The following is a 24,303-nucleotide window of genomic DNA, read 5'->3' on the forward strand; positions in this document are numbered from 1 at the left end:
ACCGCTGTCTTGACACAATCTGTTCTGCTACCATTTGATATATGGCATTCAAAAGTTTTGAGTAAGTATGTAACTGTTAATGTGGTAAACAGACGTTCATCCAGACTCTATAATTTCCCCAAGGCTTTTTTTATCCCGTCCATGCATATCAACGTACTATACAGTTGGCCAGATATTGGGTCATATAGGATGACTGTGCTACTTAGATTTCACAGAGGTGTTATTATCTGCTGAAGAATGATCAGGGCATGATCAAAATCACACATCTGAAGCCCAGCATGCATGGTGTCTACATGACATGAAGGAACTTATTATTCTGTATATTTACCATCTGAATATTTATCTGTTGACGAGAAATGGGCATAAATTGCTGATGTGATCGCTGTTGTCATTTTCCGACATCAGGAATGATGGATTGATGATGGGGTAGTGGTGGCCTAGTGGACCAGTGGTTATGGAAGCAGCCCCGTAATCAGAAGGTTGCCAATCCCGATCCACCAAGGTGCCACTGAGGTGCCACTGAGGAAAGCACTGTCCCCACACACTGCTCCCCGGGCGCCTTTCATGGCTGCCCACTGATCACCAAGGGTGATGGTTAAAAGCAGAGGACACTTTTCGTTGTGTCACTGTGTGCTGTGTTTCACTTTCATTTTGAGTGAGGGATGAAAATTTTGCATGTATTTTTTTAAAGAACTAATATGTGAAGCCCTGGATTGTGACATTAAAAAAAGGCTACTGTTTTGTGGAGTGTTTGTGTGTGTCTAGGAATTTTAAATACTGCATTCAGTAGGACTCTTATCAGCAACGGTACATCTGAACTTCACAATATTTTCTCACTCTTCCCTGTGACAGCATTCCAAATCATTCATATTGTGATGGCATCTATGTATAGTGTAGGTCTACAAGATTCTAACAGAGTGAACACTGCCTAAAATTCGTAATCTGTCACAACTAATTTTTTATAACTGAAATAATGTAAATAAACCAATCAAACCTGCAGTAACACGTTTACAGTAAAGTGTGACATTACTTTCATTTTTTTAATTTTAGCCAGGGTTCACTTTTTTCACAACACATGACTTTTTCGACGTTTGTTTGGCAGTAAACTATTTTGCCAGTAAACTTTTTTCACGTTGTCATTATGGAAAGTTGTCTGTAGAATTCTGAGGAAAATCTGAATTTAATAAATTCTGGAATATGGCTGTACCATAAAAAAGCGTGAAAAAAGTAATGCGAGTACATTCCGGATGCACTGTAAGTTCTTTCCCAATTCCACCCACTAGTTTCTGACTACGGCCATGAGTTTGCTGAGGTTGAACTTCTTTTCACAATGTAAGGAACAGTTTGCCTGAGGGGGGTAGTACAAACCAAAGCCCTGGATACCTTCATATCTGAGCTAGACAAGATTTTGCCAACTCTGAATTATTGGTTCAGGTCCCCCCAAATGGCCATCTCTTGTAACTTCTTGTAACAGAGCACTACAGTGTTAAACTGGAAGTGGAGCTGATATATTATGGTGATATAGTATAAGTGTCCTTAGGATGACCGTGTGCAAAATCCCAAATAGCATATAGGCAAATGGAATGAAAATCAGTAAGAGTAGTAAAGATATCAGTAAAGAAAAGAACATCCTCCACCTCATCTGCCTCTTCCTTTAATTCGTCTTGTCCTATTTTATGCATGCTAATGACATTTTATTTGTCTATGCAAAACTAATGCTCAGAGGTGACTGAATCATAAGTAACAACATATCATTGTACTGTCACAGATGCTTAGCCAGGAGTGCTGGTTGGATGTAAAATCATCTGGTGCTCTTCAGTTTATTTAAATAATCCAAACTAATACTGCAAATGTCTCTCAATAGACACTATATTTAGCTTATGACTTTGCTCTTCACTTGAAACATTTCTAATAAGTTTCAACCAAAATGGTCAATAGTTTGTTGAAGGCTTTGCCTGGAGAAATCATGGTCCCCAGAATAGGGGAGTACGCCTTATTCTAGTTATGACACATTACTATTAACGAACAGAACAGTTTTCTTCCCATATCATTCATCCTATCAAAACATAAGGCATATGTCCCAGAACTCTTTATACAAGTCCTTTTTTTTGCGTTCTGTTCCCTTGCACTTTCATTTCGTGTGGCACTTATTCTCATAACTCTTGTCTTTAGCAGCGACCGCAGTTCTGCCAGTTCTCAGTGTAGGTATTTGGCTTGAATAAGCCTCGTCTTTGTAGAAACACTCTGAATAAGCATTCATTTCTTCAACTGCACTGATGCTCAGAAGTGAGGATTGCCTCTCTGCTGGCTAAGAGTTAACGTATTGTCAAAGAGCTCTAATCCTGTTTATACAGTTGAACTGTGTAATGAATTAGAGCTTCGCTGTAAAATAAAGCACATTATTGTTTTTCGGAAGGGATTTAGTCAACTTGTACTCATTCTAAACTGATTCAGGGTGCAGGAGCAAAATTCTTCAATTAATTAGATTCGCAGCTCTTGATAGAGAATGATATTTTAAACAAACCTTTATCTGCAGTGCCTTGATAGAAAAGCCATCATTTGCAGTGCTGTGAGGGAATTTTTTTTTTCGTCTGTCTTCAACAAATTCATCTCCTGCTTTAATAGGCCGACCTTGTACTGAGTCAAGTATGTTCACACAGATGTCTATAGCCATCTGTCGCTATTGTCTGTAGCGGCCGGGGAGACAGTTCTGTCTATTCAGTGAGATTTGATTGAGCAGCATTAGAACATTTTCCACCAATGTTCCATTGAATGGTGAATACACAAATGTTGCAGGAGCAGTATAGAGTAAAATAGTTTTCAGGGCAGCGGTGAAAAGTACATTTACATTTCTGTCAGTGCTGCTACTAACACCCCACATAATACACTTTGTTCTCTCACGTGTGGGATGACTCCACCCTTTAAGAGTTTAGGGTCACTTTGAAATGTCCTTGCTTGGAAATGAACAAAGATATTACAAAATAAATTGTAACTTGTCATTGACAGAGTAGACAGATTTGCATTAGTGAACACAGCATTCCCTTGGAACTCAAAAGTATGTTTTATGCTGGATGTCCTTCCTGACACAGCCTTCCCCTTCTACAAAGGCTTGGGACCAGCACCAAGAAACACGTGGTCAAATGCATCCCCAGTTGTCAGGTTTACTTATACCATTAATCATTTTCAAAAATATATATTTTTTATCAAATTTATGTATTTTCATTGCTCTGTTTTTTTCTATTGCACACTTATTTTGGGTGGAAGACAGCTGTTTTTTTTTTTGGTACTGCGTTCCACCACTTTGTATGTTTAACATTGTAAATGCTTTTATTTTAAACCAATATATGATCACAAATATGATTCCTTTATCAGAAAGGAAGCAGCAGAGTGATCTGCTCCTGTACTGGCTCTGTTTTAATTGGTGTAGGTAGAGATGTTGTGGATGGATTTTCAGGCCATGAAACAAGTTTGTGGTACTGCTACCTTTAGTGACAATAGTCTTGTGGCATACTTGGTCAGTGTTGTCCTTGCACCCAAACCAAGGCTAAAAACCTGGCCAGACACTATTTCCAGGCCACAAAATGAGGACATGTAGGGGTAAAAGAGGACATCTGGTCACCCTAACCAACTATGGTTGCCACCAAGGTGCCGTCCACACACACTGCTCCCCCAGCCTTCCATGGCTGCCCACTGCTCCCTCAGGGGATGGGTCATATGCAGAGGACGCATTTCACTGAGTCCACTGGGTGCTGTGCTGTCACATGAGACAACTAATCACTTTTCACTTTTTCATTAATCCAGAAATTAAAATTTAAAAACACACATGCACCAGGAGAGTTTTCTGGATGGGTGTTGTAGGGTGTTGTCTGCTTTAACTGGGCAGAGTTTGGACACCATTTCACATCCTTATTCCTCACCAGTTTACATACCGGATGGTTGTCAATTCTGAAGAAAGTGTAGGTTGCAGAAATTGAGCTCCTTTAAGGGAAAAAGAGAACATTCATAAAAATCATGTGCTACATGGAGGAGATGTTGATGGTCGTTGTGTTTTTATTTTGTTTGTACCCACACAGTTGATCTGAAAGGCTAAGGCAGTCACCCCAGCTACGATCCGCCCTTGAGAACTGAGGGGCTCTGTGTGCCCGTTCCTTCAAGGAAAGTCTCAGAAAGTTGACAGTTGTGGAGGTGGATGAGAGCCCTTAGCTGGTGCTTTTTTCTCTCTGCACCATTGGCAAAGATTGGCTCTTTCCCCTGCACACTGCACTCCCACGAGCTTTTGGATAATTCGCTGCACCAATAGCACCGCTAAACAGGTCACATTAACTAAATAACAAAATTAGACACTGCAAGTGTTTGTTTGCCATTTACTGTCTGACTTATCATTCTGGTCATGAATAAATTTGTCAGAACAAACTATTATGAAGGAAATAAAAAAAAATTGTAGTTAAGAACTATACATTATTTTCAGAATAAATTAAAGGAAAAAAAAAACTGAAAAATGTTGTAGGCTTAGTGTGAAATCAGTAAAAGTAAGTAAAAGTAGTACTTGCTTCACAAGGTCACAGAATGCAAGACGCTTGTTTTTGCTTCTCGCAAGTGTTCCCTAAATGCTGATGAGTGGGCTCTTGTTCATGGCTCTTACACTTCGCATCCATCCTCTCCCACTGGTTGGTATTCTGCTGCGGTTGAAATGGTATTACAGACATTATGATTTTTTTTCTACTGAAGTCCATTGAATTTAAGGTTAGTCTCTGGGTTAGGTCTCATAATCTGCCTTGAATATAAATCACTGTTGCTTGCAAGCATTTCTCAAGCAGACTCAAGGGCAGAAGGGGAACAGCGAGAGAGCGTAGGAGAGGGAGAGTTATGCGTTCTTGCAGTTCTTATGAAATTCTGTAAACTCTGTTTTTTTTTTTTGCATGGATGTTTGAAAGGGATATGCTAATGTGTGAAATGACCACCTATTTTGAGGGTCAGTCTATAACAAGTTTAGGAATTTCAATGAATGATTTGGTGACAACACTTACCATAGTCATTGACACTTGTAATGTCAAGAGCATTAAAAGACATATGCATAGTGACATTGCAGGTGGGTTTGGTTTCAGGCCAAGCTCTTTTTGTTTTTTAAACATATTTATTCATTTTAAATTAACTGTTAAAAAGTACCTAAGCGGTTACATACAATTTGATTTTATTCCCTTATGTGTAAGGCTCACTTATAATTGGTTTACTAGGGTACAGGCATCCTACTGGGTAACACACCTGGCAATGACCGAAAAGTTCAGGTTCAAACTCCTGTAAATGTAGGTTGAACGTGCCACCACTGCCCCATAAAGTGGTGCTCTCAAGCCTGATGTGCACGAAAAAAAAATCCAACTTAATAGCAATCCGCCAAGGATATTTTGCCCTGGCCTTTTAAATGTTATGTGAAAGTTATTGTGGTGGTGCAACATTATAAAATAGCAAAATTGACTTTGACCATAATTTTTTTTTGTCTTTTATGCCCAGCACCGCAATGCCAAAATAGGGCCCAATGTATCTATTTGAAGGGAAAAAAGAACTATGCAATATTTATCACTTATGTTCTCTCTCTCTCTTTGACAGGTGCACTGTGGACAGCAAAGTATCAAGGGTAGCATGGCTGAACCGCACCACCATTCTTTTTGCAGGAGATGAAAAGTGGTCTTTGGATCCACGCGTCATTCTGCTCCCCACTGCCCATACTGAATACAGCATAAAAATACAAAATGTGGACGTTCACGATGAGGGGCCGTACGTGTGCTCGATTCTGTCCAACAAATTGCCCAAGTCCACAAAGGTACACCTCATTGTACAAGGTAATTTCTCCACTCTTTTTATGTGTGTGTGTGTTCTGGTGTTTGACCAACACACAATAATACAATGTTGAAGCACAAAGGAACTCAAACATATCATTTAATTGGGATTTAGTCTTGGTTTTTAATCTCATTAACATTGCAATCAATTTCCTTCAGTACACTTTCCAAAACCTATTAACACAAAGTCTTATTAAGATGTTTTGTGCAGAACACATTTTTGTCCATGTGCTCATGATAGTGGAATACATTTGAGTTTCTTAACTTTAATAATGATTCAGATGGAGAAATGTTAAAGATATTCTGCAAAATTATATATCTGTCTGTATTTGAGCACACTGTCAAAGCTGCCTTTGTGAAATAATCCTCTTAGCTTCCAAGGGTCACAATTGCTTGAAAAAGTCATGAATAAATCATATTGGGTGAAAAGTGTTTGGTCTTGCCACAAACATGAAAGACTGATCCTCTGAACAACATATCCTTATCCCGACCATTTATTGAAGGGTGAACCTGTCATGTGTGACATTTCACCACTTTTCACACATTCAAGGTTCCAGTCATATTCGGCGATTATTTCAATGATGATTAACGTATATTTTATAGTATTATATTGAAAGAGTAACCAGCAATGATGTATAATAGGTTAGTTTCTGTTTATTAATTTGAATATGAATAATGTATAAATTTAGACTGAATAATTTTTAATAAGCTTTGTTCAAGTCTGAAACCTATGCTTTAATTTCACATCTCAATTTTTCACTGTCCTTATACGGGTGGTGAGAGGCAGTCAAACTGCTGTGGCCTCTTAAGGTGAGGGCTGCTAGAGAGCTTCTGTATTCTCACATCTTAATGGCAGGTGAACAGACTGGGCCTTAGGCAGTAAATCATCTGTTCCTCCTTGTCCCACCACTGATGGGGTAATATAGGTGGTGAGCTCTCTGCTCCTTTTTAATGAAAAACTTGTAACACAACAGCATTTACCAGTTTATCTGAAGCTTGTTTTCTGACCAGCATACATTACAATTTCACATTCATTTGGAACAGACTTCAGAATCTTGAACCCTAGACTACTTTAGCAATAGTGCCTGAATAACAAAAAAATAAACCCTCTGTGGGAAACAGTGTTGATTTATCTATTTTTCTGTATTAGTAGCCTAGTGGGTAACACATCTGCCTATGAACGCAAAGACCACAAAATCACAAGTTTAGACCCCTTACTACCATTGTGTCCCTGAGGAAGACACTCAATCCTGAGTTGCTCCAGGGGGACTGGCCCTGTCACTACCGATAGTAAGTCACTCTGGTTAAGGGTGACTGCTAAATGCTGTAAATATATATGATTTGTGGCAAGAGATACAATAACTTCCCTGCATGTGGGTGGGAGCATATTTATAACATGACAGTACTGCACAGCGAGTTCATATGACTGTTTAACCTGCTATCACATAGAGGTCGGGGCTGAATGCCACAAGGGCGTGGTTGCCAGATACCTAGCTGTTTTGTTCCTCAAAATCTCCTCAGCACACACAAACCTGAACACAAAATGATCTGATAAGGCCTGTTTAATCTTCACTCACTCTCTCCACACTCTAGATTAAAGGTGCCAGCTGTGGAGGTTTTCATCAGAAAGGAGGGTTTGATTTCAGACTTACTTGTCTACCTACAGGAAAAGAAATAGATCCTGTCTAAGCAGATATTGCAGAGATCATCATTCTCAGGCAGCACCTGTAAATATTAGATTGCAGATACTGCAGGGTCACGCCTCATCTCAGCAAGCAACAGGATCCATTCCAGATCTTTTTTCATGTCACACAAGACTCAGAGTGGTACCACTTTGTCCCGACACCTGATTCTTACAGAACTGAGGCTGTGCCATCCTGTACCTGGGCCCAAGGTTGTGTTTCACACAAAAAAATTCATTATCATTTGAATGTTAGATTTCAGTGTTTGACCTTGAAGAAGTATGTTGTTGATTTGCTGTGGTTAGTAGTCACCAGATCTCAAACATGAGTACAGAGATTTGTTCACCATTGGTGTAGTTTTAATAAGTGATCTGCTAGAAATTATAAAATGAGGCAGTTACTTCCCCTCAGGTTACAGATCTCAGATCATCTGACTGAACCCATAGATGAATGACATTGTTTCTTCTTCACTTCAAGGAGTTAAGTCCAGACAGCCATTTAAAGAAGAACAGAAACTTGAAATTTTAAACAAGGGAAAATTTGGTGCTCTGAACAAAATTGAAATCTAAAGGAGAATATGGATAGCCTATAAATATTCATTTACATTCTTCACAGCGGCATGCAAAAGTCTGGGCACCCCTCATTAAAATGTGCTTTACTGTGAATAGTTAATGGAAGTTGATCTGATCACAAGATCAATTACAGATGGTGATGCTTGCTGGTGTTTATTCCAACTCAGTCTTCCCTCTGTCTCTGTGCCACTGGGTAATCCACAGGATTTATTTCCAAAATGTACCAGATGTTTATTTGCAGAGACAGAACAATTATTCACCACCCCACTCACTCAGTGGACTCACACCTATGAACAATCTATTCACCTAGTGTGCATGCCTTTAAGTGGTGGGAAACTCTACACACATGAACACAGGTAGTTGAAAAGGCTTTGCTGTCTTCTTTCGGCTTAGTTCAAGCCATATCTCAAAAAGGTCTCATAAAGTTGGTAAAGGCTACCTGAGGATGTGTGTGTGTGTGTGTGTGTGTGTGTGTGTGTGTGTGTGTGTGTTTTAACAGTGCAACTGTACAAAACCAAATCAACGTTTAGTACACCACTAATTTGGATAAACATTGTCAAGTTTCGATATGCAAAAAAGCTATTTCTAATGTGACTGAACCTGCATTGTGAGAAATGTCAAGCCCTGCTGATGAGACAGGCATGCTCAAACCTGAAACCTTGTGCAATGTGAAAAAAAGTAGAGAAGTGTCCAGCCATAATTCAAGTGAACTGTGGCCAATGTGAATATGCCCTTAAACAGAAATTTCTGTATTTTTAGTGTCTTTTCACCTTTCATGGAGCCATTCCTGATCATTTTTTGGCTCAGGAATAGTCAGAGGCGTATTCATGAGCAGTTTGTGGTTCATAAACAATTTCGGGCTGCATGTGCATGATTTTTGCAGTCCTAGCGTGTGCCTAGACTTTATCAAAGAACTGCGAGGCATGGCTCTGGTGCCAATTCACAGCTCCAGAGAGGAAAAATGACACAGAGCTCCACTTGTTAGCCTCTCCACCGTTGATCCTGCATTCACAAGAGTAGATATAGTCTGTTCCCCAGAGAGGGACAGGCCAGGGAATAACTGTACCTTCTTGTTATTTGTGTTTATACAGCACACAGTCCGGAGGCTTTTTCCACTAAATAAAGTGAGAAGCAGACAGGTTGTCAATGCTGTTGGGTAGCTCTTCTCTCAGTCAGACATCCCCAGAGCTCTTCTTGTAGATCAGGCTACCAACTCTTCATCAAATGCCGCACAACACATTAGGCAATTCAATTTGAGATTTGTGCATAAATATTTAAAAAAAGGATAGAAAGACTCTGTTCCAACACATAGTAAATAAAAGTGTAAAAGACAGTGGCAATTTACACACATAAAAAGAAAAATGTACCCATTTTACATCAAAGCTACATTGTAGAAACTCTCTGTTCCGGCTCTGGGGTGATCGTTCCTCGAAGATTCCTCGAAAGAAATGTCTAAAAACAAGCCTTGTCTATGTCTCTCCAGATTGCTGAAACCTCAGAACTGTGACTTCTGTCGTCTGAATCCAGGACATGGGATCTGGCAGAGGCTTGATATAAGCAAGCAGGACAGCACTGGTCACCCATTAAATTGGCCTCCTGGTCAGGTGTGCTAAAATTGATGCTGAGCAGCAGCGAATATATGTCCAAGCGCTATATCCAAGCGTCAACAAAGGGCCCCATGAATTCTGTGTACAATGTCTGCAGAGAGTCCTGAGTTGCATGAACTTCTCACAGGTTAGACTTCTTCTCTGGTTCACCATTTTCTACTAGAAGTCACCAATGAAAAACACTCAAATAGGTAAAGCAGACACATTTGCATTTTGGTTTCAACATTTGGTCACAGTTTCAGCACTAAGTTGCTCATGATCCATTGTGTATTGTTAATGTCCACTGCTAGATTATGATGTACAGAAGTGCTTTTATTTTCATGTTTATACATCAGGTATGCATACATTAAAATTTAGAGGCTTAGTGGCTTATTGGCTCCAGATGTTGAAGGACACTTTTGGATCCACCCTGACCATTATTGTATGGGTCTGGAAAATCGCAAAAGCATGCATAAAGGCCTGTTCTACTAGTTTTACAGTTTCTTCATAGTTGTCATGAATGGCATAGAACACACACATTTTTTCTTAGGGGCAGTGGTGGCCTAGCAATTAAGGAGACAAATTTGTGGTCAAAGTTTGAATCTACCAGCATTGAAGGTAGCCTTGAGCAAGGTATCGATCCCACACACTGTTCCTCAGATGCCTTTGATGGCTGTCCACTGCTGATGGGTCAAATGCAGAGGAAACATTTCAATGTATACAATAAGGGCCGAGTGCTGTGTATCACATATGAAAAGTAATCACTTTCATTTTCTTTTCATTATAGCACATTTCTACATCAATTCAAATTTACAGTTAGGCATAATTAACTATTCATATACTTTTTTCTTGTCCATTCATTTTTTTTTGGGCTGTCAGTCAATGTAAACTAAATTGAATGGTGATTTTTGAATGGTGAATGGTGATCTTTTTTTTTTTTACTCTCTGTTTTTGGACATCTTTAGGTTTCACATTTGTTAGTCTCTTCTGGGAGCAACGTGTACATATCACTTAAACTCTGTTAGATTCCATTCTGAAAGGACAGACACATTTCTTAAAAAAAGAACTGAAGAAAAAGATGAAAAGAAATCTGTGAATCTGGCTCATGTTTACGGCACAGCTGCGACTGAGCCTTTTTAGCACTACCTCCCGCCCGTCAGCATTAATATGTCATGCTGTGCTTTGGCCATTAACTGCTTCCGCAAAGCACCTAGCACTTTGCTCCTGGCCGAAAACGCCACTGGATTTCCTTGTGCTCTTTGGCTATGAATACAGCCCCCGGCCTTGAAAAGAGAGTAACCACCAGCTGTCAAACGGTTCAAAGTCTTGAGTGACTTGTAAAGTAAATTTGCACATTTGTGTTGGTTGTGATTTGACATGGGTTTTTTTTATGCTGCCTTTGTACATACACTATCCTTGTCTTTATTTGGCATATCAGTGATAACATCTACTGTGGTTGTAGCTGATGCCAGCCAATGTACCTAACGCTCATCATCTTCCTAAATATTGATCTCACCTATTGATCAGTGGTAAATTGAGAGGTGGGATGCGGGTGAATGTGTTGGAGCCTAAGGCAACTTAAAACCTGAGGTTTTTCCCTCCAACACTGGGTATCTTTTGCTGAAAAAGGCATTATTTAAATGGGCTGGGCATACAGCGAAGACAAATGAAGGTTATTGCAGCAGTTCAGTAGAAGCAGCGAATGGGATTATTTATCAAGATTTGTGCAAGATTAGGAAACCTTTGAGTTTTGAGGGAAAATAAGCCATGCATTTAGGATGGTGTCAGAACATCATAATCAAAAGAAAACAGTCTTTGTGCTACATAGTGAAACATACTGCGTTCTGGTCATCTGTTTTACCTTCTAAAATGCCTCAAGGAGTTCAAGGCAAGGAGTAAACCATTGCATAGAACTGTAATTAGCTTTTTGGTTTCATGTGCATGTACTGTAGATAAAAAAGACCAGGCAATTAATCACCTTAATGTTGTGAGATCAGTTCATGGTGGGGAGGTTTAATCCAAGATCACGTAGAAAAACAATTATTGCATTAAAGTATTCAGTAATTGGTGGAGTAGACTCCAACCAGGAGAAACTTTTCATTATTAGCCAGTTAATTATAGTTCATTATGTGCTGATTTTGAAATTCAGTGCTTACATATACACAAGTCATGAATTCAAGAAACAAAATATGGAACTCAATGCTTGTCACTTACATGTCAAATTTAAGACCTTACGTTTTATAAAATTAGGGAAAAGAAAATGAACAGCAATTCATTGGAGACATAAAGCAATCAGCAGTGTCACTCACATATTCTAACAAACTAGATTCTGGAGATTAATGGTATATGACATGCCACACTTAAGGTGGATAACTGATTTTAGAGGCATTTGATTGGTTTATTGATCTGTAAATGATGCTAGGAGTTGTGCTTCTTCACTAGTGTAAAGTAATTCTAAGGATGCTTATGACCTTACACTTGTGAACAAGCCCCATGCTTAGCATGATGCACCATGCTTAGTGGCACTTTTAAACTAAGCACACAAGCAAACAGTTCCACAGTAGTATTTCCACAAATGTTGAATAGAATGGTCCATACTGTAAGTAGAGTATCTTAAAGTTATTCTAGAGTTACACTCTCTGTCTGGTCTTTCCCTCTTTGTGTGTCTGCAATTTCGCTAAAGTTCCTAAGCTTTTCTGTACATTAACAGGTTATTTCCTTTGAGTTCACTTGATCCATTATGCCATGCTAAGCATATGTGCAGTTTTTCTATCATAATGTTTTGCTGACTGCAATGCACCAGGGGAAGTAATGTAATTCAGTTAGAGACCACTCTAAACAGAACTGGATTATCCTCTTTGCTTTCCTCAAGCATAATGATGTGCCTGTTTTTAGATTAGCCTTGAACCTCCTTTCCCATGTAAAGCAGGAGATTCTCAGCTTGGAGCATATCCTCATTATTGGATTGAGTTTCTTCATTTTAAACATCACTAATGAGCCATTTGAGCAATTCAGACTGGGTACTAGGGGAATATAAATTGTAAAGAGATACTAACAGATTGCTTTTGCCTTTTTTCATGATCCCTTTGATTCTTTACCTTTTTTTTTATAAACATTCCCCAACAAGTAAAATGATTTACATTTACTTTGAAATATAGTATAAAACAGCATGCTGCATGCATTAATATAATTTATGTTTCAATTAACAGTTGAGATCTAAGGAATGCAAAGTCAAATCACTTGTTTTAATTTTTTTCGTTCTATTTTCCTGTACCGGCCACAAAGTGGTGCGATGGTAAGTGAAGTGGTCACACACCTCCGGCGCAGACCTTGTGTTTCAGGAGTTTGCATGCTCTCCCCATGTTGGCGCGGGTCTCAGGTTTCCAAAGGCATGCATAATAGGTTGATTGGTGACTCTAAATTGACTGTGAATGTGTGAGTGAAATGGTGTGTGTGTGTGTGTGTGCCCTGTGGTGGGCTGGCACCCTGTCCTGGCCAATACACTCTGAGATGCCTCACAAGACCTGAAGATTTTGAAGATGCCCTGTTGTAATCTGTCATAATTTGTTTCTTGTTAACTTTGCTTGGACTCTTAGCAGGTTTTATTGCTTTTTTCACATACACGTTAAGAACAGACTACTCTACACCAGTGTAACCAGATCATCAACATTTTTCATTTTTCATTTTACATTTACAGCATTTATCAGACGCCCTTATCCAGAGCGACCTACAGTCAGTAGTTACAGCAACCTAGGGTTTATTGTCTTGCTCAGGGACACAATGGTGCTTGAACCTGGGATTTGAACCTGGGTTTTCTGGTTCATAGGCAAGTGTGTTACCCACTAGGCTACTACCACCCCAAAACGCTATTCACTTTACCTTACAGTGGTTGTAATGTTGTGGCTGATTGTTGAATGTCCTGTATTTGTTTATAACCAGGGGCACTATGATCCAAACACTCCCCAAAGCCCAGTTCTCATAAGGCAGAAGTAGATGGCAGAAGTGATAGTCTGCTTTATGGGAATCAAAATTGCGAGCCGCCGGAGCCATTTTGGAAGCAGTCATCTGCGTCTGAACAGATTCCTCCAGAGAAATCTGTATTCCTGGCCTCAATTCAATTAGTCAATTTCGCAGGCTAACTAGAACACACACATTTTGGAGGTCACACTTTTACAGAGCATGTTTGCAGTGTACCTTCACACTTAAATACAACATACCTTACAACTCTATGTTTTATTATGTTAAGGCGTGTGCAAGTATAAGATGTATGATGTCAAATTGGTTTCTTAATGATAGGATTTGCTTAATGTTAGAATTTGCTTATGTTATAATCTTATGTAAGATCTTCTTCCAGGTCATGTTTGTTATTGTCACAGATGAGCAGCAAAATCATGTCTGAAATGTAACATTAGTCGTGTAAATATAAGTATGCATTTTGTGCAGGTTTCTGAATTTCAAAATTCACACAAAACTGGTTGTGTGTGAATAAACACTTAAAAGTGAAAAAGAACTGGGCTTTCGCTCCTCAGTCAGAATAAAGAACTGCAGTTTGAAGTCTGTTGCCACTCTTTCTCATTATCAAGCAGCAGGATGTCGCTCTCATGCTTCTCTGTGCTAGCACTGCAACATACATCTTCTGCTTTAACACTTGCCAATTATTGTACAGTGGAAGGGGCTCCATGCATCACAGCCAAACCATGAATCTTGTATCAAATGCAAGAAGCACAAAAAAGCTCAGATTTAGGATGTTGTTAGATATTGCCAAAGCATGTACAGATGTACACTGTAGATGTACGCTGCATCTGGATGAGCGCATGGCTTTCTTGATAAAATTAGAACCCTGCATTAATTTTTCGAAGTCAAAAAAATCTAGCCATCACCATACACAAATAAGCATATAAGCATAAGGTGAGGGACAGGGATTGTAACCTGCAATGAATTGACTGATTAATAGTAATATAACTACAAATAACACTGTTAAATTGGGACTTTTTTTTATACCTGGCCAAGAAAAATGGAAAATAACAATATAAAGTGGAAGAGCACTCCACCACCAGGGATTGCAGTTGAAACTTTTTAACGATTCAGTGATAACGATATAAAGTGATAATGTTTCATCACTATTGAACAATCTACAGAACTTGCGGAACTATCCTATAACTGCACTAAAATGTAATACTTTCTTTTTGACCATTGGTCCATGTTTCATGGAATTGGTAATGGCAACTAGTCATGACAAATGTTACTTTACATTTTGATCATGTGATCCAACATGCATAATGCAGCTACAGCTTTGCATTGATTTTATGCCTAATTTCTGTAATTCTGAGCTCGGTCATGACTACGGAAAGCTGCTTTTGGGAACTGGAAACTATGGTTAGGGCATACTAATGAGATCCTGCCAATGCTTGTTCTCATGTCATGTCTGAATGTGCAGCAGAGATGCCTTTAAGATTAAGATCAATACCTCGTTCTGGAAACTACTATTTAAACACAGTTGCAGTCACAGGATGATAACGTGTCTCAGTTCTGAGAGACATGTCAGCGTTTGTTGCAAGTGTTGATAATAATGATGTCTCCTCCCTATTTGTTCCAGTACCTGCGAAAATTGTGAACGTATCGAAGGACATCGCAGTGAATGAGGGCAGCAATGTCACTCTGATGTGTTTAGCCATTGGACGGCCAGAGCCGAGCATCATATGGAAACATCGTTCTGCAAATGGTAAGACAACAGTTTATTACTTTATTCTCTGTGTCTGCCTTTTTAATCATCAAATGTGGTCTAATTCTTCTACTAACATTGATATTATATAGAAATTAACATAATTTACATGAATAAATGGAACGAACAGACCAAATTGTCTGACAATCCACATTAATTTATCTTTGAATATTTAATGGGTGAAAATAGACGAGAGCCCAGGAGGTCTGATATACGAACAGTCACGGTCAGGGTATTATGAATTGTCTACATTAGTAACCTGAACGGAATCATAATTGTTTTACTGGCTTTGAAAGATTAGGCATTGAAATCGTGCATTTTATGCCTTAGCCATGTAAGGTCAAATAGTGTCTAGCCACTCTGTCAGGCTTAATGTGCTGATAAACTTGTCAGCTACTATTGATTTCAGCATAACTGCAATATGCTCTTGCCATGACATGTGACGAGCACCAGGATCCGATAAACTTTATTTGATGCTTTGAGCTGAAGAAATTAATTTTGCACATATTCAGTATTCCCTATATATGTTTCCTTCCACTCACTCTCATCCTGTTACCATGTCCTCCAGAAGCAACAAGAATGTCATTCATTTGGCCAGGGTTTCCCCAGTAGGATTCATTGTGTTAAATACATTTAAAACATACAATCATGTGAGTGAAAAAATAAACTTAAAATCCCTTGCTTTCTGTCTTTATGTGCATTCATGTGCATTGATAATAGTGGATATAATATTCTAGAAGGAAATACACCCATTTTTATTCTGGACAAAAATGAGCCTGAGCTCATCAAATGCACATGCCCTTTGAGTGTCTGGAGCATTGCTTAGGCAAAGTCATAGATCCATGCAAAATTGAAATCGTTTGCCAATTTTGTGATATCTTGAAACCACACTGCATCTTTTTTTTCTTCGAGTATACACGCAGCCTGTAATCATAGATAATCACATTTCCCCCGCTGGCGAGGTCACACTAACAGATGGCAGAGTTCAAGAGGTTCAGAGTGGGAGAAGGGTAGTGTTCAACAGCGCTTTTCAGCAGAACACTTGGCCTACGAGCCGGTGGATACTGGATGGGGAACAGTGAGGAGGATCGGGGATGAGGGAGGGTTGATAAGGAAGGAGCAGATCAGTCAGATAAGAGGGAGCAAGATTACAGCTTAGCTGGCACAGCTGGAAACAGTGACAGTGTAGTGGCAACCCCCTTGGCACATGATAAATCATGTGATCTTAAGCTATTCAGTCATTTTTGTTCAATTTTGTAAAGACCTCTGTCTTTGTAAATCTTAAGAGCTCAATGAGCCTGAGATGAGGCTGGATGTTGGGATGCATTTAACAAGCATATATACAACAATTTGTGTATACAAGACAAATTGGAGGACCACTTATATAAAAGGTAAGTATAATATGTATTTCTTGGCTGGCTTGCCCCTTCAGCTTCATGGTGTAAACAGAAGTGAACATTTCATTGGTGACTTGTGGGGTCAAGGTAGCAGCTTCTTTATGGTGAAGAGGACAGAGCCCACACTGGAGGGAGGGTTACGTAAGTTGCTGGTCTAAGAGAAAATTGGCCAGATTTTTTAAAGGGAGAACGATGGCCATTAAAGTGTGTTGGTGGAGGTCAAGGCCATTTTTTTTAATAGGTGTGACCTCAGCAGTTCAGCGGTTGGACGAATGACTCCTGTAAAGGAGGTGATTGATTGAAGGCGGCGGTGAAGCGGGGCTTGGTTAACTTGGAGGGAAACGGACCAGGGGAGCAGGTGGCGGCCTTGGAGCCGATGATGGTATCTGTAAACAATGCATCAGTGGTAGAGAAACGGCAGTGCAAATCTCGCCTATGGCTACACTTCTTTATACTCCTGCCACCTTTGTGTAATACGCTTAGCTTATTGTTGTTATTTATTATGTAATCGGGAAAAAACTGAGTCAGGAGTCCCAAGCTGAGAATAATGAGGAAGATTTAAAGTCAATTCATAATAACTAATCAATAATTAAACATCTTCTTTCAGCAATATACATATCAAATGTATAATGCATCTAGTTCACAGGTGTGTATGTGTTGTATCAGCCTGAGGGTGTGAAGTTGCAGAATAATGTTTATTGTAACCAAAGACAAGGTGTTTGTTTCTGTCTGTCTCAGGCAACAAAATGTGATATACAAATCAGCACAATATAACAGAACAAAAGCATAGTAACAGCACCCCCATTGGGATGCGAACAAGAAGGTGCAGAATATGCAAGGTAATGCATAAATATACAGATGAAATATATTAGATGAAATATTCTGCTGTCATGATGATGATTGCTATAAATATGTCTTGGTTAGGTTAACTTTGGAAAATATATCCCACTACATTTACCACATTACTTGTGTTTGCATTTCAACTAAACAGACAGAGAGCTGTGTCTTCATCTCCTCAAACTTCCACATTCTTTTAATCACAACTGACTAAAATCTTACATGCAAACGCAGGGAAGCTAATGTTGTGATAACCCATTTGAATGCTGCTTCAATACCAAAACTCCTTTTCTCACAACCCAAAGCAGACCACACTATTCTAAAAAGAACAAATCTGGTTTGAAAAGCTGCAGGCAGGGCCCTGTAATGCGAGGAACCATAATGAGTTCTCCCCTTTCATTTTTGTTGAGGCTTGCAAAATCCAACAGAATTCGGAAGATCAAGAAAACCAAGCTTATCATGTATTTTTCGTATGCCCACACTGGGTGTTTGTACAATTCTTAAGCATTCAGTTCTGACTCTTAATATCCGTGGCAGTTTTATGGAGTAACAGTCATACTTTAGGGATGCTGTTGCATGGGCAGATGGTGTCAAATCATAAGGACAGTTTTATTAACGAAATGTAATCACTTCACAACACTTTTTTCAAATCTTTTTTCCCCTCACTCATGCCCATCTGTTGGATGACCCAGAAAAGTGAGCCCATTTTAATTTAGCCGCTATTACTTACTTACTTGGTCTTGCATGAGCAACAAAAGCAGGCAATATCCAGTGATGAAATCTCTTCCCGGAAAACCAATATGCAGGTCTGTGTAGAAGGTGTCGGTTAATGTCACTGCCTTCGTAGGGATGGCACGTTATCTTAGCTGACATTTATGGGGAGCTCTAATGAAAGAAATAAGATGAGAAAGATGTTTTGTCTCACCAAGACATTTTCGGCTGCTGAAACACCTTGAATGTTTTTTGTGGGGTGACATTTCTCAGCTGTACATATTTTTTTCTCTTTAGCTTTGCAAAAATAACACATTAAAATGCTTTTCTTTCCCGAAGTGTATACATTTTAGCATGTGGTGTATAAGCTTTCAACAAAATAATTCATAAAGCCAGTGTGAAGTATGATGCCAATGACCATGGTTGTGTATCTTCTCTGATTATACAGTGCAATGGGCATTCTGTACCTATGCAACCCTAGCCCTCAATTGGATATATCTGAATAGCTGAAAGGATCAGCATTAAGCACAAGCACATAAGCAAGTCTCAGTGCAGGGTGTACACACCATCATCAAATCATTGTTTGCCTTGCGTGATTTATTGTAGCCGAAGGCGGTTCACCCAGGGCGAGGCTCAGCCATTGCACTCCGGCTGTGCTGACCCCTGCGAATTCCCCAAATGTGGGAATCTCGACTGCATAATTTCTGGTAGTGGGGACTGCGTTCGCGCTCTCCCTTGATTTTAGTGGCACTAAGGTGCCACTGAGCAAAGCATCGTCCCCACACTGGTCTCTGGGTGCCTGTCATGGCTGCCCACTGCTCACTAAAGGTGATGAGTTAAAAGCAAAGGACACATTTCGCTGTGTGCACCATGTTCTGTGCTATGTATCACAATGACAATCATTTCACTTTATTTGTAAAATATAGTTAGTTTGTAATAGACTGGGGGTCACAGTTCCCAGCTGGAAAAAAAGCCAAAATCCCAACACCACAGCATACCCAAACAAAAAAATACTTTTGGCTGTCTGCCAAATCACTTGGCTTTTAGATACCCAGCCTCGCAATGTTGGACATGACTTACTAGCTCAGAGATTTGATTAGTGCTAGCCATATTCAAACGGGTGTCAGAAATGTCAGTGGCCTGTAGCTGCTAGCTCAGGCTATCAGTAAGTTGTGTTTGCCATAGCCTGGCAGAATGTGGAATTCTCACGTCTTGTAAAGCAGAACTATGTCAGATTTGTACCTTAAAATGTCAGCATCCAAAGAATAAGTGGTCAATTAAAATGCCTTTTCATAGTCCAGTACTTCCTGGACTACATTACACATGATGCCTTATACATCTCACTTAAATTCACTGCATGTGCACCAGGTATTTTTGCAGTTTTCTGAATGTCAAAAGTCATCTAATTTCAATACCATCTGATGCTCCTTTGTCTTGTTAACCAGCTGCAAATGAGGGGAGCTTGAGACGTGATCGGTATTTACAAAAATGGTGGAAGGACCTGGTGCCAATATGTAGTGCTGGAGTTATCCAGTATTCTCCAATAGGCCATGTTTACACTGTCTGTGGAACTAAGCTTATTGTCAGTACTGTCTCAGAATCAAACAACATGACTGGCACAATCTACCTTACAGAACAGGACAGAAACTGACAATACTCTACATGTGACACATACTATCTGATATCGATGTTCAGAGACCCATTAACGCTTAGCTAGTTTGTCTGACACAGCACAGTACTATTTGATATAAGAAAATATACAATCAACAGCTTGGTTTCAATTATACTCTGGATTTGTTTGAACTTGAATCAGTACATTGCATTAATATTCAATCATGTAGCCTGATTATCCAAATAACAAACTGTTTGGAAATGAGGAGCATTTATATAAATTTTCTGCATAATCTTGTTGCACAGGGGCTCTGTGCAATGTACTGCTTTGATGTCACATCATAAAAATCATGGCACAATGAAAAATAAAATATTGTTGATTCTTGTGCCAGAATGCGTAAAAGATTACACAGCGGATGCTGGGTAGCCATACAATCACATTACCCTTCAACTTTTGCAAAGTCATTTTAAAGTGAAGTGTCCTGTTAGATTCCTCATTTGAATAGGGCAAATTCATTTCTTGTCCATGTCTTTTTCTTGATGGGAAGTTTCATGCCCAAAAATGATTGGCAGGACTATGGTGTTGTTGACTGATTTTGTAGACTGGTGGCAGGTCTCTTGATGACTGGCAATCTCGCTATTTTTCTCCCACTCTGTGGGCCATGCTATTTAGGATGATGTATCTGTCAGGCAGAACAGTGCCCTCTGTTAGCGCTCTCTGTCACAAGAATGATTGCTGGATCAATTTGGAAACAAAGAACACCCAGGCTGAAACTATAGTTTGGGGGGAAAAAGAAAGAAATGTTTGGTTTTAAAAATTTAGGTAAAAAGTTCAGCTCCATGTGAGCATCAGGCCATACATTTATGCATGTATGCATGCTCTGCTGATTAAACAAATTACCGAGAAGAGCACCTAGACAGTGCAGACAACGGTACAGACTCCTCTATTGCATGAAAATTTGTGACATGATCCACATATGGTTAAGGTCTGGATATAGTCTGAAAACTATTCTGTCTATAATTTTTGACAGAGTATGAGACACATGCCAAGATCTTAAGAACAGGACAACGTTGCTGATGCAATCACTTGTTATAGGCCCTTCGGTTCAACCCATGAGGTTAGACACATGAAGCTGACACATTCATTATCTTATAAAATAATCTCCTTTCTGTATGACATTTGAGAAACTGCCTATATGGAGCCTAGAGAATTACAGCATGTGTGTTTGGGTTGTTATATGTAATAATTTGTATATCATTGCATGTCATTGTTGCAAATTTTTACTTCAGAATTCTGCTACAGGATTGTAACATCAAGGACTACTGTGAAATACAGTGCAAAGCAAAGGTTAAGATAGATTTGGGGATACTTCGTAGATCTGTTAAAAAATGTAATGGGATTTTCTGCAGCTCATGCTCCCATCTGTCCACCAAATTTAATGTAAATTATCCTCACAGATTGCACCGAAAACATTACTACCTTGGTGGAGGTAATTATTTATTATGGGGGACAATGGGTTGTCTGTGGTGATGAGGGTTTATGTATTTTTAATCTCTATTCTATATGTAATTTTAATCTGTTTAAAAATAACTACCACTGCCATAACTGCCATTTTTATGCAGAGCATATGGTACACACCTCTCCATTTTAACTCTACCCTATTAAAAAAAGAGTGTGCACATTTTCACTCAAGAACAAATTGCCTCTGCAAGCGATCATGTATAAAAACTTCACACATAAATTTGAAGGCCTTACTGGAAATCATATGGATTTAAACACTATTGCTCCGATCTTTCCAAGTTTCCAAACACTGTATGGGAACACATAAAAAAATACAGCAATGACAATGAATCCCCTTGAATTAATTAATAGTTTTTTTGTTTATTATAGTTTTAAGAGTTCTTTATTTTTCATCACCAAAATGCATGCTAATCCATTTTATGGACATTATCAAAGGAATATCCTTAGAGTTCAAAGGATCCATTGTTTGAAGACACATCAGAAGGGCTCAGTTTACAGTGCAGCTGCTTAATGACCCATGACGGCGTTACAGCTGAAAGTTTTAAATAGGATTAAGACACATCAATTATAATATGAAAGTAAATAATGCAGTAATATTATTTAATGTTGTTGTGTTATGCTGAAGGCTGAGATGAGGCTTGTTTTTTTGTTTTATTTTTTTAATGAGATTCTCATCTATTTTGCTTGAGGTGAACATTGAGTCCAGTTAACAGCTCATTATAGATTATTAAACAGTATGTGCCTGAAGAAAAACATTGTACTTTCAGAATGCACATCCACTCACATCCAGGCTTTTATATAATGAGTTATGATAAATGCTGTTCTGGCCATATTTTGAAATCCTGCATTAATGCAATTGAAAAATAAGAGTCAGAAAAAGACACAAAGTTCTATTTACGAGTTCACACTAACGAAAATGTAAAGCATGAAATATGTGTCATTATTGAGGTAATTATGGGGCAATTATTGGCGCATTTCCGCTTTTAACACATATTTTCATGTCTCAGAGGCTCTGAACATTTGACAACGTTCTCAGCAGCACCCTCGTCATTCAGACAGTCTGTCAGTCTAAGCAACCGACTGGATCAGATGACCCCCTGCATCAGTGAAATGCAGTCAGACATCGTATTTGAACGTCATCTACAGGAGGCTGAATAATCATTTGGTTTAGAGGGAGGGTTTTGTTGTCCTAGATTAAATTCTGCTCTGTCCCATATTAGCTGCAGTTAGTGCATGTGCTAGTGCCTTATTTTACATGTAATAAATGGATGGTTTCTAGGGTTGCAATATTGTTTTTAATAACCCACAATAAATTATATTCTAGGCAAGGGTAATTGAAACAATGCTATATCACATATGTTGTGTTCAAATGCATATGTTTGTATTCTGTCAGACTCTGGTTGATCACAATGTTTTGGAGATTGGTCTGCATGTCCTTCGTAGTTTTTATGGAAAAAATAGGGTGTGACACGCAATGGGGAGATGGGGGTCAAAGCCAGAGATTAGCCTACGGAAAGTTGCCAGCGCTCCTGAAAGCAATGTCAGAGCCCAATCTTTTTCAGGCAGCTGGAGACAGGTGTGAACGTTCTACTGGATGGTTTTTGCTGCTCCATGATCATAAATCATCAACCAGGCTAATTCAGCCTGAACTTTGATCATTAATAATGTAGAAGTGGAGAGGCGCAGACGCCTGCATCTGTTTGCTTCTTTTTTTATGTCTGACTGGAGCCTCATTTCGCATGACATGATTAGCTCACTTGGGGCTTCTGTGTGGCAGCCCCCCTCCGTGCTGGAGGAAGTGGCCCCCGGCCCAGAGCCTGAATCTCAGTGCTTCAAGAGGCTCTTCATTACAGCTTAATAATGTGTCATCTGCCGTTATTCCTCTGAGTTAGGCTTTGACTAATCTTTAAATGTGGATAATTCATCAATGCTCACCATTTGCAAAGCCCCCCTGGTACTTTTTGATTTACTTAAATGTACTTTATATATTTATTTTGAATTGATCTGTCTTCTTGACATTTCAACTATAGTTTAATTAACCTGACAATTCCAATATATGGAATTTATTTGGAAGTGACCCATTCACCACCTTAAGGAACTAACAACACAAATTTGAATGGTCCAACTCTCCATCAAGAATAATAGCATTTGGAGGCAACAAGGTTTTGCCTGCACACAGCCAGGCATCTAGTGGTGCTCTGTATGACTCTACAAACCTTTTTTTTTCAGACTGGAGCTAAGCATTGGGAGACATTGGGAGTATTAAGTCAGAGGCGTCCTCTGGATTTATAAAATCATAGGGGAAGAGAGTTGGAACCACATTCTAAGTATTAAAGAGCCTCTTCTGGATCAAAACAAAGTCAAACAGAGACACATAACACTTAAAGAAACCCAGAGATGAGGACTCAAGTCTGAGACTTGGACTTAAGTTTCACAAATAATGACTTGACTCAGACTTGGATGCTATCACTTGTGAGTCATAACTCATAAACATTGTTCATTTAAAAAAATAATCAAAATATGAAAGTGAAGTGATTTTCATTGTGATACACAGGTGCACACAACAAAATGTGTCTTCTGCTTTTAACAATCACCCTTGGTGAGCAGTGGGCAGACATGACAGGCGCCCAGGGAGCAGTGTGTGGGGATAGTGCTTTGCTAAGTGGCACCTCAGCACCGTGGTGGATCGGGATTCCAACCGGCAACCCTTCCCTTCCTTAACCGCTAGGCCACCACTTCCCCACCATATATATATGGTGGGGGGGGGGGGGCAGGCTGATTGATTTTCCCTGATTTCCCAAGGTTGATGTTCAGTGTAAAGATGCAGCA

The 24,303-nt window shown here is 39.3% G+C and overlaps 1 protein-coding gene and 1 non-coding gene across 3 annotated transcripts in view; both read left to right on the forward strand.

The window, feature by feature from the left end:
• The window catches only part of opcml (opioid binding protein/cell adhesion molecule-like), a 154,500-nt gene that overhangs the window by 97,556 nt on the left and 32,641 nt on the right, over nt 1–24,303 (forward strand). For both annotated transcript variants that reach the window (XM_028983403.1, XM_028983402.1), the window contains 2 exons: nt 5,605–5,837; nt 15,271–15,396. In XM_028983403.1, coding sequence (XP_028839236.1) covers nt 5,605–5,837; nt 15,271–15,396 — 359 coding nt within the window. The remainder of the gene's footprint in view (nt 1–5,604; nt 5,838–15,270; nt 15,397–24,303) is intronic.
• Nucleotides 18,921–19,078, forward strand: LOC114793218 (U1 spliceosomal RNA). Its single transcript, XR_003750217.1, has one exon. It is a non-coding gene; the product is annotated as a U1 spliceosomal RNA (small nuclear RNA).

Source organism: Denticeps clupeoides, chromosome 6 (assembly GCF_900700375.1).
Source record: "Denticeps clupeoides chromosome 6, fDenClu1.1, whole genome shotgun sequence".
Classification (NCBI taxonomy): Eukaryota; Metazoa; Chordata; class Actinopteri; order Clupeiformes; family Denticipitidae; genus Denticeps; species Denticeps clupeoides.